General features: G+C 41.1%; 2 protein-coding genes across 2 annotated transcripts in view; one reads left to right on the top strand and one right to left on the bottom strand.

The window, feature by feature from the left end:
* The first annotated feature begins 109 nt into the window (after positions 1–109).
* Positions 110–15,952, top strand: part of nt5dc1 (5'-nucleotidase domain containing 1) — a 64,674-nt gene continuing 48,831 nt past the window's right edge. The window contains exons 1-6 of the mRNA XM_035679079.1: positions 110–127; positions 366–457; positions 2,179–2,250; positions 2,397–2,506; positions 2,644–2,723; positions 2,806–2,887. Coding sequence (XP_035534972.1) covers positions 110–127; positions 366–457; positions 2,179–2,250; positions 2,397–2,506; positions 2,644–2,723; positions 2,806–2,887 — 454 coding nt within the window. The remainder of the gene's footprint in view (positions 128–365; positions 458–2,178; positions 2,251–2,396; positions 2,507–2,643; positions 2,724–2,805; positions 2,888–15,952) is intronic.
* On the bottom strand, positions 3,015–9,172 carry col10a1b (collagen, type X, alpha 1b). The gene is made up of 3 exons (XM_035678439.1): positions 9,044–9,172; positions 8,369–8,501; positions 3,015–5,468 (listed from the first exon to the last, which is right to left on the bottom strand). Exons 2-3 carry the CDS (start codon positions 8,484–8,486, stop codon positions 3,613–3,615), a joined length of 1,974 nt encoding a protein of 657 aa, XP_035534332.1. The 5' UTR covers positions 8,487–8,501; positions 9,044–9,172; the 3' UTR covers positions 3,015–3,612.

Below are 15,952 nucleotides of genomic sequence, written 5' to 3'. Positions count from 1 at the left end.
TCATAATGGTCTTAAAAAGGTCCTAAATTAAATCTGTTGAAACCTGCAAAAAACCTGTGAATTATTTTCTGAGTCTGTTGGATGTGTAAATAGGAAGATGTTAGCCAACATGTCTGCCAAAACAAGGGTATAGGATGATAAAATGTCCATATTGTGCTTACAGCTTGTATATGTTACTCTGCTGATGTCGCTGTCGGACACTTTAAACCATAGAAGGAGGAACTGATGGGGAAAGTCGCCCTGTGCTGTGTTGGGTTGGAATAAAAACCTGTGTATGTGTTGCCTTCACTGACACGCGGCTGTTGTCCTTTGCATTATGACTGTGCAGTCAGTTAGTGATGTTATCTCTTCATTGCTTTTTGCAGCTCATCTATGAGAGCTTTGCCAGGTATCTGGTGGAGCATAAAGGCTATGACAAGGACCTGCTGAACCTAACCCCCGCTACCTGGGATTTCTGGTGAGTCAGCGGCAGCAGTTCCCCCAGCCTAGGGGGAACTAAAGAGGTATAATGAATGCCTAATTATCTTTCAGGGATATTAAGACTGTATTCATCAAATACTTGTGGTTAAAAAATGACTGTGACTCACAGTGTACCAACCTTCAGGAGCTGAAGGATTGCAAGCGTTCCTTGAGTCTGGCTTTTTCATTACAGTATTAGTTTTAGTTCAAGCTTTAAACACACAGAGACGTATTACTGAACATACAGGACGTAGGCTGTATGTACACATGTATGCACACATATTGTATACAAATTAAAGCAGCAGTAATTAACTTAAAACAAATATTGTCATATTTGCTGAAACTTTCCCTATATCCTGACAATAGTACATGAGACAGATAATGTGTGAAACAATCAGCTCCTCCTGACTAGGTTCCTCCTAGTGCTCCTAATGGCATTTGAAAGTATCCTTCAGGTCTGAACAAAAACAACCAGTCATCATCATCATCTGTCACTAACATGACCTCCAGTTTACCTCAATCCATGTAAATGCAGCGTAATTCATAACACTGTGTCTACAATACCTTGATACACAGATCTAAGTTCTTGCTTTTATGGAATGAAATACGAGAAAACATGTATCTTAAGTATATAGTATAATTATAAAATGCAGTAACGTATACAATAAGTAATAAAGATGGTATATAAACAAGCTTTAGTCTACACTTTGATAGCTAGGTTTAGTTAGTTTTGACATGAAAAAGACCTACATAATGCGTATACATGGAGTATAAGATAGGTGAAGCGTTATCACTTGAGATTTAAGGTTGAATGAGTTTGATGTAATTATTATCATGAAGTAATCCATTACACTTCTATAGAGCAAAAGTACATGTTGGGTGAAGGGCTCACTCTCCCTAAAATATCCCCAAATACTGTAGGAATATTATATAGACAAAGACATGCAAAAACAAACTGTAAACTACGGGTGTAAGAAAATATTTAGAATATCAATATTTTGTTTTGTAATATGATATTTGTTAAAAACAGTGTATAGATTTTTGTGTTTAAACTAGAAATAAAGCAATATTTACCAACCAATAGTTTTTCCTATTTAGGGCCAATACAGATACCGATTATTATTGAAAAAGTTAAAGAAAACAAAACGATAATTTAATTGTTGAACACATGAATGTATCAATAATTATAATCATATAGTATATATGATATTGAAATAGGCCATTCTGCACTTTCACTTTTTGTACTTTAAGTACATTGTGATGCTAATACTAGATTTAAGAATATATTGAATCGTAACCCCTGTATCGTGATTCGTATCTTATCACCAGGTTCTTGCCAATACACAGCCCTATTGTAAACATGCAATTCCTTTATTGGGAGTTAGGGTGCTGTTCAAGGTGCACAGTTCGGTGTCCCTTACACCTGGCCACCCCTTCCTAAGGGCTTGCTGAGTCCCCCCTCCCCCAAATCATAGCAAATTCTAACTGACACATCAGTCAGCCTTATCAATAAGAGCATGTAAAAATAGTTTTGGAGTTGTTTGAAAGGCTTATTTCTTCAATTTCTTCTATTGTTAACTGAATTTTGATGGCAAACAAGTGTATTGCCAAAAATATTTATTTGATTTTTACATGTTATGTCAGCTAAAGAAATCTGCAGTGGAAGCAAATGTCAAAAGGCCTTGTTCATTCTGTTCATGCTGCAAATTTTGTGTCCAGTTTTAAAGGGCTAGTGGTGGATCTGGAAGATGGAAACCTTGTGAAGCTGGCTGAAGATGGAACTGTTCTGCGGTATGTCTTTGTTGCATGAAATGTATTTGAGTTGCCTCCCAGAACATCTCTTAAGTCCTTTTTTTCAAAGTTTTCTTTGTTTTCACAGGCCTTTAAAGTGAAATAATAAAAAGTAATATTAAAAGTTTTATTTCTGGCTTGATTAGAGCGACACATGGAACCAATGACCTCAGCACAGAAGAGATCATCAAACATTATGGTCCAAAGAGGGAGTGGAAGCACTTCAACAGCCTCAATACCTCCTTCACAAGATCTGGTAAAATGTTTATATCCATCTTTATTACCTTTGCTGTTGGCTTTTAAGTAGGAGAATGGGCATTATCTGGAATTTTTCTCACATCATCCGTCACTAGATGTCACTAATTTACTTATCTTTTGTTTTGGTCTTTGCAGCAAAATACTATTTCTATGACAACTACTTTGATCTACCTGGGGCTCTCCTTTGTGGAAGAGTTGTGGACATGCTGCATAAGGTAATGTTTGATAAGGTACAGTTTCATATTAGTGGTTGAGAGGTTCGCATATTAATATGTAACTTTCTGTTTTTGTGTATAGCGAGGAAATGAGGTGAATTCCGACTTTTGGAAAGACATGGTTGCTGCCATCGACCACAATTACAACACATCTGCATTCAAAGGTACGCCTTTTATTCCAAAGCAGCACACATCTGAGTTAATTGCTTATTACTTGTCTTCCATCCATACTGTAAAGAAGAACAACACACACACACACACAGAGCCAACCACACACAACACACTGGATGCTTTTCTTTTTCAAACTAGAACTTTTATTCTGTGTTTTGGTCAGTAAGTGGTACATAACTTAACACATCCAATGGGACATAGTTGTTTTGAAAAAAAGAAATGCAGTTTGAATTTCTCATTCTGTGTTGTTTTGCTGATCACAGTGCTTGTGAGAATGTGCTGATCTCTAATAACATATAGTACAACAGTTTTGCGTGTCTTTTGTATGTATATTACAGGAAAATTCTTAAACAACAGACATTAATAAAAACAAACAAAAATAAAAGACATGCTGTAAATGTTACAGGCAGTTGTAAAGCACCACTTGAGATATCTTCCAATATTGTTTAATGTTTCTTAAAATTGCAAAGGCACACGGTGAACTAGGGAAAGGGATCAATTTCAACCATATATTCCAAAATTTTACTACGCATTGATACTTCTGTCAGTCGAGTAGTTTGTTAGCAAATTGCGCTCAAACGAGGCAGTTAAACTTGTAAAAATGACAACCATATTTATATTTAATCTACAATCTCAATTTGGATTTTTGTAAACTGATCTATTTCTCTGAGTAATTCAATGTTTTGTAAGGTTTTGAGGTTTATTTGGATTTGTGAAATCACGTTGAGGCAATCAAGAACCCAGAGAAAGAGCAGTGAACATTATCTGCTGCGAATATACCATTACTCTCCTCATCAGGGACCTGAATATAGACTCTGTCACCGGGATGCAGCATAAGAACAGCACTGCCTGACATCTGATCCAGGAAGCCCTTGTTGTACTCATCATAGGTGAAAACAACTGGTTCCTCGTTTTTGTAGAGGGCCACCAGTGCGTTGGCACCATTGACATGGATATGATAGCTGAAATAGTAGAGGCCTGGGATCTGGCAGGAAAACACACCACTTTGGGGGTCATAATGGTGCTCTCCATTGTACAGAACCTGGTTGAACTGAATAGGGCTTCCAGCTGGAGGGTAGGCTCTGGTCAGCACAGCACTGAAGGCAGACATGGGAGCCTTCATCATCTCATGAGACATCACAACCTCGTGGGACTTGATTGGCATGCTCTTCTCATGGTGGTAAACCACCTCTCCTGGTGGACCAGGTGGACCAGGAGGACCAGCGGGGCCTGGGAGACCATCGTGACCTCTGGTACCTGGAATTCCAGGTGGACCCTGAGGACCAGAAACTCCCTTAGCTGTCAGTCCAGCTGGGCCAGGTGGGCCTGGAAGACCTGGATGGCCCTTAAACCCTTGGGGACCTGCTGGACCAGGTGGGCCAACTGGTCCCATGGGTCCTGGCCTTCCGCTCTCGCCACTTTTTCCTGGTGAGCCTGGCATGCCTGTGTGTCCTTTTTGTCCTGGGGCTCCATTTGCACCTGGAAGTCCTGGGGAACCAGTATGGCCTTGTGAACCCTTTTGACCCTGAGCACCATTATGACCTGAGACTCCTGCAGGACCTACTGCCCCAGGGGTACCTGGTTTTCCAGTGAAACCCTGAGCTCCCTGCTCGCCTTTGGTTCCCCTTGGGCCTGGTGCACCTACCATACCAGTGTCGCCTTTGGGTCCTTGGGGGCCTGCCTCACCCTGGAATCCTCTTGCACCCTGTGGACCAGCTGGGCCAATGGGCCCAGGAGCACCTGGTTGACCAGTAAAACCAGTTGGGCCGGGCTCTCCTTTCTGACCAGTGGTTCCTGAAGTACCGGGGGATCCCCTGCTACCTGGTATTCCTGGTTCACCTGTTTTGCCAACACCTGGCATGCCAGGGGAGCCAGGCTGACCAGCAGGACCCTGTGGACCTTTAGCCCCCATTGGTCCAGGCATACCTGGTGTACCATTCTGGCCTGGTTTCCCTGGTGCTCCTGTGCCTGGAGCCCCTGTGTGACCCTTTGCACCTGGCATACCCATTGCCCCAGGACTACCATCTCTTCCTGGCATGCCACTCTTGCCAGGTTCTCCAGGATAGCCAGGTGCACCAGGTTTACCAACCCCAGGTTTGCCTGGCATACCAGATGGGCCCATTGGTCCAACCGCGCCTGGTGGTCCTTGAACCCCAGGAACTCCAATACCTCTTTCTCCTTTGATGCCAGGAAGTCCAGGAATACCAGGATGTCCCTTCAAACCTGCCTCTCCTCTTGGTCCCATTGGCCCAGGGAAACCAGCAGCTCCAGGTTTTCCAACAGAAGAAAGTCCAGCAGGTCCAGGTGTTCCAGGTGTACCAGGTGCACCTCTGGGACCCATTTGTCCACTCGGGCCAGGAGGACCTCTCTCACCTGGGATACCAGGGCCACCTGGTTTTCCATTGCCACCTGGGGAACCAGGTTTACCTGCTTGAGAGTAGCCAGGGGATCCGGGAGGTCCTGGTGGGCCTTGTGGTCCAGTGTGTCCCACACCACTCTTTCCAGGGGGTCCAGGTGGTCCCATTGGTCCTGGCTCACCTGGAGGACCTTGAGGACCGGGCTGGCCTTCAACAGCTAGGGAATACATAAATACAGGTGATAAGTATTCATGTAAAAAGATTCACTTCATACGGGTTAGATCAGTTTGGTTCAGATAGATGTTTATAGTGGCATGTAGTAAATTGTCTATGTACTGAATGATTAACTTTAATGTAAAAAGGGTACTGCACAGTATTCCAATGGTGTTGTAGATGGATATTGAAAATACACATACCAGCACACAATTGATACAGAGAACATCCTTATTTCTCCCCAAGGTAATGAAAGACTGAAATGGAGTGTAAACGATCAAGAGATTGCTTCATTTTGAGGATTTCTCTCCACATTCTTGAAATCTTTGTGCCTTTTCAGTGCATTAAATAAGCTACCTCCTTGGTCCTTAGGTTAAACCCAAGGTTTGGTATTCTCCAAAAGACTGACCTGACTTAAACGACTACTCTCTCTTCTCACCAAGCTAATGTCTACTGGCATGGGACCGAGGAAACCAGCTTCTGTGCATCTCAGTTTCTTTTGCCCGCACTATACTGCACCCTTTAATTTCCTGCACTGGCCATGGCTGTAAATGTATAGTTAGTGGTCTGCAAGTTGTCAGCATCACCTTGATGCATTTCCTGCCACATAGAGTAGATTTTATGGGCAAGGTCAAATCAGTGCATATATGCTCTAAATTCGTCAGTTTGTTGTTTTACTGGAGGTTATTGCTCACTCATCTATATTCATCACTAAAGTCAACATACAAATAAACTTAAAGCCGACATGTGGTAGTGGAGACATGTGGTAGTGCTTTTTCTAGTATCAATATTTTTTATGCTTTTTATTGATTTAACAGTTTAACAGTAGAGAGATGACAGCAAATGAGGGGTCAAAGAGGTTGGGAACTCCTAGGCCAACAGGACTTATTTGTGACAGCTTACAAAAAGGAAAATGCTAGTTAAGTTACAGCTAATTTACATAGTGCAAACGTGACATTAAATGTGTCTTTAAATTCTATGTAATAAGTCACAATGGAAAATGTAAACATTATATTTCCAAGCATACGTATATATATATGGGTAACTATATTAAGAATATAGGTACCATTTAAGTATTGCAATAAAAGGAATAAACAACTATCAGGGCTTTAAGAGTAAAAAGGCTTGAACAGTAGAGTCCAGGAAATATCCTAATTTCTGAACTGTGCACAAAGAGCATCTCTGATAAAATTGCTATCACACTGCTTATCCTTTATACACTGTAATTCTGGATGCATCATTGCCAAAAGAGAACTATGACCTGTCAAAGAATCAAATCCACTAGTGCTGGCCTCTCTTTTCAGATGTTTGGTGTGTTTTGAGACAATGTTTTGACAGGGCTGTCATTTTCAAGCCACATAAAGCTATGCCTGAAACCCCACAGGGGATATTTGTGCCAGAACTGGACTTTTTGGCAGCCAGAAACACCACAAAGTGGAGGTGATGATATTGGCCAACAGTAGCTGACCCAGGAGCTGAACCATGTGTGACCTGTTAACACTGCAAAGTACTATTCTGCTTGGATTCAGTGTAGTACATATATCCATTCTCAGTTTGGTTGCCTTCAATAACTTAGTAAGTTAGTTTATTCTGTAGTTTTTTTCATCCTCTGTAGTGAAAAACTATAGAGTGAAGCTTCACTAAATTTGCTGTGGTTTGTTAGATTTACAGTTCAAAAGCATTTCTTTGCATTCTGTGTTTGTTTTTTTTGTTTTTTTTCATTCTAATTGTGCGATGTGATTTTAATACCACAAAGCAGTTTGTTAGGGCGTGCCCGCAACGTGGTAACAACATCTGTTTTGGAGATTCGTCAAATTTGAGCTCTTATTGTCGACTTTACTATTCTATTTATATGTGGAGGCACACAGTGAAACCACATCAGAACCTCTTCAAAACAAAACTGGAGGAAAACAGAAATCTTAACTGTCAAATGCAGAATTTGAATCATTGTTTAGTTGGGATATAAAGTATAGTGTCATACATCATCCTGGCAGTTACATCATAACCACTGCTCTGGTTTTTTTTTTTTTTTATGACACATGCAAAAGTGACAGTTGCCTTCTTGAACCTTTTTTTATTCAGAACGCAAGTGCTCTTTTACACCCAACCTCACAGTTATATACAGTTATACACATTCACAGCAGTTCAGCCAGTTCAACCACAGCCCTCTGCTCTTCTGCTCTGAGCCAATAAGACGTTGCGCAGGACCTGCTGGGTGTGCACCTTGAGGCTAGTTAATGGCGGCGTTTGGGGCAGCCTCATTACTGATGTGTATGAGCCGACAGTCTGCCGGGTTGCAATAAGAGGTCAGGGTACTGATGGTAATGATGATTAAGATAATGACTTGCAGTTATTTAAGATATATTGCAGTAAGGTGGTGTATTTTCCAGAGTTTGTAGGTTATCATGGTTTCAGGATAAGTGGTTCAAGTCAAGGCTTTGATTTCAAGCAATTTTCGACTTATTATTATTATTATAATATTTCATTTGTGGATTGCTTTAAAGCATCTTTGCCGTGTGCCTGCTCCCTTGCTACACGTTATAGCTAAAAATCTGCAAGCATATGTCCTATCAATTCCACCTTAAATGTAACTTGAAGTGTCATCTGGAGCTGTTTTGCAGTTGCATTTGTCCAAATTTGTTTTAATTGTTGAACAAAAACAGATGGACTACGGAGCTGATGTGGTCTGAAAGCAGATTTACTGTGCAGCCTGCAGTGATTTGAAATGAACAATGGGCTTGGCTGGAGCTGAATTATTATAGATGCAGGCATCTTTTCTACCCCTGCTTATTTCCCCCAGACGAATCTGAACCATCTGTATTTGTGTTAATTGCAGCGTATCCCCTTATCACTACATTGTCGGCATTGTTATTACCCTGGTGAGTAAAGACGTGTGGGACTCACCATGACTCTTTACGGGGTAGGGAGTCTTGCTCACTTTTGGCACATGGTAGTACCTCTCGGGGGTTGCCTCAGCCAAAGCTAGGAGGACGAGGAGAACGCTTGTCACCCTCAGGTCCATCTTGTGAAGCTAAACCTGCAAAGACAGAATCGCGAGTTTATGAGAAGAACTTTTTTTTGCTGTCGTCGTCTTGAATGGCAATCAGCAACCAAAAGACAGCAAAGATAATGTAAAAGTGGCACGGCACCTATGTTGCTGCACGTCACTGACACTTGACACTGAAAGTCAAGTGCAGGGTGGTTGGTGCATCAGTTAGAGTGAGGAGATAACTACAAATAATTGTCAGGCAGTTTTGCTCTCCTGAAGTGAGCAGCTGCTGTGAAAAGTATCCACCTCTACCTAACTATGTAATCAAAAACTTGTTGTTTTCTCCCCCATGGTCCCCCCCCAATTAGCCCATTTTTTTCTCATTTAATCTAAAAAAACCACAAAAAAAAAAACAGTCACAGGCACAAAATCCCTCCTAGTGTAAACCCAACCACAGCACATGGCTCATTGCACTAGTAATGCCAGCAACCATCAGTGCTCCACCAGCAGCCCTGCCCTCAGTGAGAGCCAGGCTGCAGCCGGGAAACCCCTGCATGCACTGACCTGAAATCTGAAAAATGCTACCTTACCGGGACGGTTTACGCTCCAAAGAAACAGTAGCGGGGGAAGGGGGGCGGTCCGGGAGGTTGCTGTCCTGGCGCGGTGCTGTTATATCCTTAGTTGCGGAGTCTGCCCGTCTGAGTGGCAGCTGCTGCTTCCCAGGGCACTGGGCTCAAGGTATTTATACCGAGAAGGGCTCCAGCATCGTGGAGGATCTACCTCGCGTGGAAGGCCCTCCCTGCTCTGATGTCATCTTTAATGACGGGTGCCATGTCCTCAGGAGGCCTGTCACTTCAGGGTCCTCCCTCTCCTCCCTTGTCTCTCCTCTCTCTCTTCATCTGGTTCTGTCTGTGTGGAGCAGCAGCGAAGGGATTCCTGTCAAATCCCCTCTTAGGTGACATTTCTATAAGTTAGTTTCTTGATTTATCTGGCTCGGGGGGTCTGCAGTTAGTGGCATGTGGTTGTGCAGCTCTTGAAGTTGACATCTTAATGTGTATGCGCCTTTTGACAGATGACTCAGGATGGTTAAACTCCCTGTTTTAATGTCCTTCTTTAGCCAGGATTTGCATTTGTAACTGCACAAACACAGGTGTCTGAAGCTAAAAACATCATGTTATTGACTAAGTGGCTTGTGACGGGATGTTTTTCTGGAAAAGTAAAGACTGTGCAAGTCTGACAATATTTTGCTCCAGTCTGAAGACTCTGTACTGGTGAGGCTGAAGATAGACCACAAAGACCACCAAGTACCAAACAGCTATTTTCTGTCAGTTTTGGTTAAATCTGAAATTACACCCAGATTGTAATGGATGCTGGAAAAGCTGTGGAATATCTTCAGGCAGTGTTCACTAATTTAGATGCATTTCTAAACTCACCACCAGCTTGATTTGTGTTCAGATTTAAAATTTCACATAGTACAGCCTGTCATGATGCTGGCAGGTTTATGTCTGTGTATTGTCTCTGATTTTCACAAACTGGTGTGTGGTTTGCCGCAGTGATCCACAGTGCAGCTTTAAGACACCAGGAGGCAGGAGTGAGGTTTTGTTCTCAACCTGCTTCGTCCTCTGAGAAGCCTCTGGTCCACAGCTGAGACTCAATGAGTTGCAGGATTAAAGGAACTTTGAAGGCTGACAGTTGTGAATGTGTACCTCCATGTTATCCTCTACAAGTACTGAATAGAGCTTCAATGTAAAAGGTAGCATAGTGCTGTGTTAACATGGGACGGTCACACTGCTTTATGGCATTCAGAGATCATTATCAGGGGAAATCCTTTTTCACTGTTGTTACACACACATAGGCCCAAATTACACACAGGACTTATATAGATGCAAATGTTGAGAGATGTTAGAGTGATGGGAGCAGTTAGGGGTTAGGTGCCTGGAGGTGGAACTGGCACCTTTCCAGCTACCAGTCTACAATCTATACTGTGGTCCATGCTGAACTGGCAACCCTCCGTTTCCCAAGCCAAGGCCCTGAGCTACGGACTGCTGCCCCCTATATTGATTGATACTGATATTGATAAAGAAGAAGAAAGAAAATGTACAGGTTATTTCTTTCTTGTCTACAAAAATAACAAACTAAATACTTTTAATTAGGATAATTTAATTTAGCTACAAAGTTACAGTATGTACTGAGCAGGAGATTTTACAGTGTAAAAAAAATAAACTGAACAGTGCTCTCTGATGGACAACTAAGATGACCCTAACAATTTACCAGCTGGACTGTAGTTTAAACATCTTAAAATCTCTAATTAAAGGTCTATTGTGTAACACTGAGGAGGATCTACTGGCAGAAATGGTATATTATATTCATAAGTATTCATATGTTTTCATTGTTTCATTGGTGTATAATCTGAAAAAGCAACCTTAAAATGAGCAGTTTTTTTTACTATAAAGGGTCCTTTTCTATGGAGGCCGCCATGTTGAACCCCAGAAGGGAAAAACCAGACCCTGGCTCTAGATGGGGCTTTTTGCGAGACATATTGCTAGACTCGGTTGAGAACGACTAGAATATTTGGTGAGACCAATGGCCAAGTCCGAGTGCCAGTACCCATGAGTCCAAGACTGAGACAATGGAAAAGAGGTCTCGGACTCGAGTACTACAGCAATGCCTATAGCGACGGTTCCCAACTAGGTCATGACCCCGATTAGGGGTTGCCAAAGCTTCATGGGGGTCGCGATGCATTCTTAATTTTAAAGCACACTAGAAAAAATTACACAGTAGGCCTATAGCTCAGCATTAACTTCATTTCAAGTAGTGGAAATTATGTATCATCAGGGAGAAGAAAACACTGAATTTATCAAAAAAGAAGCCTATTAAATTAGTTACAAATGAAAAAAACACAATACAGACAGAGAATTGTATAAATGTTCCATAAACAGAAAATAATCTGCTCAAAATCAATCCAATTCCTGCAGTTACTGAGTTCACTGTTTGCATTCATTGTACAGTTTTTAATTTAATATGAACTATCCATAAAATATGTCACGTAAGTAGGGATGTAGCGGTATGAAAATTTAACTTCACGGTTATAAGTGAGCCAAAATTATCCGGTTTTTTTGGTAATTATCGGCTGTATTTTTTTGAAAGTGTGTTGCAATATGTTCAGAAAGTGCACTGATAAGGCCTACAGCAATCTGAAATAGTTTCAAAAAAGTGTAACAGTGTTTATTATATTACAAACTTATCAAAAGCAATCAAAAGTAAGAAAGAAAACAACTATCTTCCAATCAACCTGTCGCGTCCAGTATTCCTTATTAGGGGTGGCCGTAAAATATCGATTTCATCAATGGCATTGCAAACGATTATTTCCCAAGTTCAATATCAATTCATTAAATTCAAGGCCCCTGGCCAGTGCGCGGTGAGCCAACACCTTTGTGTGAATTTTGCGTGTCAACAGACGTGGCCGCAGCTCCAAGCACACCCAACAACAACATGGCAATACCGAAGGTGCCAGTAGAACAGTGTTAAACGCGCCTTGCCAACTTAAAGCAGTGTAACCCGGAACACTGGAAATAGACAGAAGGTAGTGTGTAAGCTGTGCCAAGGCAGTACTTAAAATACTGCAATAACACAACAAATTTTGCACAACCACTTAAGCCGACACAATGCAGATGGACCTGGCAGCAACCCGCAGCTAAACCTGTGGATTCAAAACAGACACCCAACTCTGCAGATCCTCCTTTGGCAAACTGCCGCAAAGCTCTGCCGCGCAACACAGAAGATTAACAAGTCTGTGGCCGTCCCCTTCATATGTAAGGAGCCTACGACGCTTACAGTTGTCGGGGAAAACGGCACGCACCGTTGTCTTCAGGAAACTTCGAATGCGCTGAAGGATTAAAGCAGCACGGTTTCCACAGGAAACGTGGTACTTGGCAACGTGATATAATGATATTTTGAAAGATGAAAACGTAATTGTTTATCGTCCAACATTTTTATCGTGGTTTTTTAAAACCGGTTTTTTTTTAAAAACCGTTACACCGGTAATCGTTACATTCCTACACGTAAGCAGAGGTCGTCAATTTACTAAATAATAGAAAAGGGACCCCTTAAGGAAAAATGTTGGGAACCACTGCCCCACAGGGTACAGATCTGACATGTTTCAAAATAAGATAAGATCCCAAAGAGGTAAATTCACATGTTACAGCTGCAAAAGAAAAAAACGGTGAAAGCATCAAGAAACAAATAAATAAAACGTGAAATGAATCACAACAAACACAATAAGAAATAAAAGCAAGTAAGTCTTGAAAGTGTTGACGTCTGAATATGAGATCACATGTTATTTTTACATTGCAAAGGATTTAACATGGCGATCCTGATCAACCTAACATCTCTAGTATATAACAGCCCTGATTGGCCAAGCCACTGTGTAATATATCTCTGGTTTTGGAAAAGCCTTCCCTTCCCTTTGCCCGTATCATTTAATCTGCCAACGTCTCCGTGGCCGCAGATGAGTGCTCAGTGAGCCGTGGGCATCTTTGGTAAAGTTTTTGATTTAAATGACAGAGTAGTGCGGGGGTGGAGTCGACATTTAACAACTTTCTAAGCTGCAGATATGCCACTGCATCTCACCATGAAAGTGGCTGTGACCGCAGTGAGGCATGGCAGCTTTTTATTTCATATGGATCTTTTTTTTTTTTTTCTGGCGTGTCAGAATTAATGCCTCCCTATCTAAATCTGGCCGCTGTGAGGTTTAATCTAAAGGGCTACTTAGATTCACATGCTGTTTTTGGGTGAGCACGTACTGTGTATGGCAAAAGTATCGCACTGCATAAACATGTAATTAGGATGAGAGATACTGTATGGAAAGCAGTGCAGACAGAGCATGACGTTCTCCTCAGTGTTTTCAGACACTTCCTGAGAGCAGGGTGGGTGGTATTTCTGGGAAGGGTCTGCTCTGCTGTAACCATTGTTTTGCCCCTCCAAACATCTTAACATGCTGCTGCTGCTGCACTCCAGACGTGACTTAATGCTCCTTCAGTGGCTTTAATTAACTCTGGTGATGACAGGGGTTGTCCCCCAACATGCAAAGCCTCTGTTTTCCACATTATCTTCAAACAATGTGCTTCAGTCACCAAATAATGTCCAAATGATTCTGAAGAAATGGATTGTGCACTCCCATGGAGAGAAGATCAAACATGACCTTTTTCCATTTTCTGAACTGAATTGTATTTCTAATATGTATTATTGAGTAATATTGGTTATATTTTTCTTCTTTGACTGACTGGTGTTTTGATAGTTTGATATAGTGATTATTTAATACCAGAAATCTGTATCACAGTATTTTATACGATTCTGAAGGTTTCACTGCATTATTGTTTTTGCCCTACATTTGGGCCAATGGGGCCATTTGGGTCAATGCCCCAATAAATTACTTTTTTATCAAAGGCCAAAGTGGCCTTGCCCTAAAATTACTTAATTCCAGTCCTGTTATATATTACATTACTACAACTTTGAATTTGTTTATTACAGAAATTTGACATATTGCAGTTGAAACCTAAAACATATCTTTGGCATTTCAGCTGATGGTGGCCAATAATATCACCCCCACCAATTTATCAATCTCCTCTTAAATACTATAGGCAACAGTACAATAACTTCAAATACAAAATACAATACAGTTTGGTTGGTACCAAAAAGGTTTCATACTTATGCATGAGTGTACAAAGTGTCTCTAAATGACTGCTGGCCAGATCTGTAGGAATGTAGGAATATGTACATGAATTCTTCCTATACGAAAGCATGTAAAATGAAACCCCTGAAAGAAATATATATAATGAACATCTTGATAACCTTGGGGACTAAGAACCACATAATTCCATCCTCACTAGATTATTTCTGGTTGGGGTGTACGATATGGATTTTCTTATCTGTCTATTTTACTCCTTGCTTTGTATTCTCTCGTCTCTGTTCAGTCCCACAGATGTGAGGATGTCATGGTGTCTGAGAGAAAGGAGAAAATAATTGCAGGTTGATGTGTCTATGCCAGCAGGCAAGAGTGGAAAGCAGGAGCTAAAGATAGAGTGTTTGAGCTGGGAAGTGACGGTGGCTCAGATTTAACGTTTTAATAAACCAAATATGCCACTAAGAGGCACGTAGAGCTTTATGAATGGAAAGACTGAAGCTGGACCTCCTGGCTGAGTGTTAGCTGCAATTACAGAGACCCAAAGACAAAAATCATGGTTGGAAGTTTGACCAACCTAAGGCTAACTGTATTTCAGAATAGCAACCAAAAGCCTTCTCTGCAGCCTTCTGGATTTTCTTCTCCTTTTTGCATCTTGACAAAATCTTGCCTGAGTCATTATGAAATTATGGAAAGGTTGGTCTCACGAAAAATAGAGATTAAAACCAGAGATGTTGAATTTCTTGCTTACCAAATCAGATTTTGCTCTCATTTTAGGATTTATTTTAGGAGCAGGTAATGGGTTACTTTAAAGCCAATTATCTTAATCAAAGCCGAGTAAGTGCTATAATGACCAGTACTTTTCATTTTTAACTGTACCTCCCACACCAGCTCATAATCAGCAGCTTTTGCAGGGGTGGTGTTGCAATCTGTCTATCCCGGCAGCTGAAGATCATTAAAGCTCATACACAATTCCTCTTTGATACATTATACATGATATGTTGCACATACTGTATGTTTAGTTGTGTCAGGGGTGGACAGTATGGAGGCCCAACACTGACAAAAGGCAGTAAAAGATTGTCAGATGAGTAAAAAATATCACTTATTAGCTAACTAAATAAGATTGTTAGTTATCGGCAAGTACGCTTGTGTTACGGCCTGTGCCATGGCCATACAACGATAGCTGTGGACAAAAGCCGTAGTGTTTCTACTGCTTTGAAGCCTTGTTTTATTGATTTGAAAGGGGAATCCAACCAGATTTCAGGCATTAAGAATAACTCTTTATAGAAATAGCCAATCTTCTCCTTGATGGTCTAGTTTGTTTATGTAGTTCAAATAGAGGTATTAGTATTAAACTGAGTTGTCATAACCATCTAAAGCTGCAGTAAGTAACTGTTATAAAAATAGTCATATTCACTGAAACTTTCACTATATATTCTGACAGTAGTACATGAGACAGATAATGTGTGAATACATTTTTCCTCTGGCTCTTCCTAATGCTCCTTATGGCATTTTCATTCATGGAATCCACCTGGCCTGAATGAAAACAAGCAATCAGTGAGTTTCTAGTGAGCCAACATGCTCCTTGACTCTGTCTTTCTTTCTTGGCTCTGATTGGTTGTGTATATAGTGAAAGTTTCAGCAAATATTTATTTTTAGTTATTTCTATATATGTTACCTACTGCAGCTATATAAAAAAAACATGTTTAAATAATTAGAATGTAGTATAAAAGCAAAAAGGCCTACAAAACTGAAAAGGAGAAAAGCTTTGCCTCACTAGCTAATTTTACTTGATTAGCCAGTGTGATGGCCACAGCCA

Source organism: Morone saxatilis, unplaced genomic scaffold, assembly GCF_004916995.1.
Source record: "Morone saxatilis isolate NCDOM2014 unplaced genomic scaffold, NCSU_SB_2.0 Contig7, whole genome shotgun sequence".
NCBI classification, from domain to species: Eukaryota; Metazoa; Chordata; class Actinopteri; family Moronidae; genus Morone; species Morone saxatilis.
Note: the sequence above shows the minus strand (reverse complement) of the source record. Positions and strands in the feature narration are given on the sequence as shown.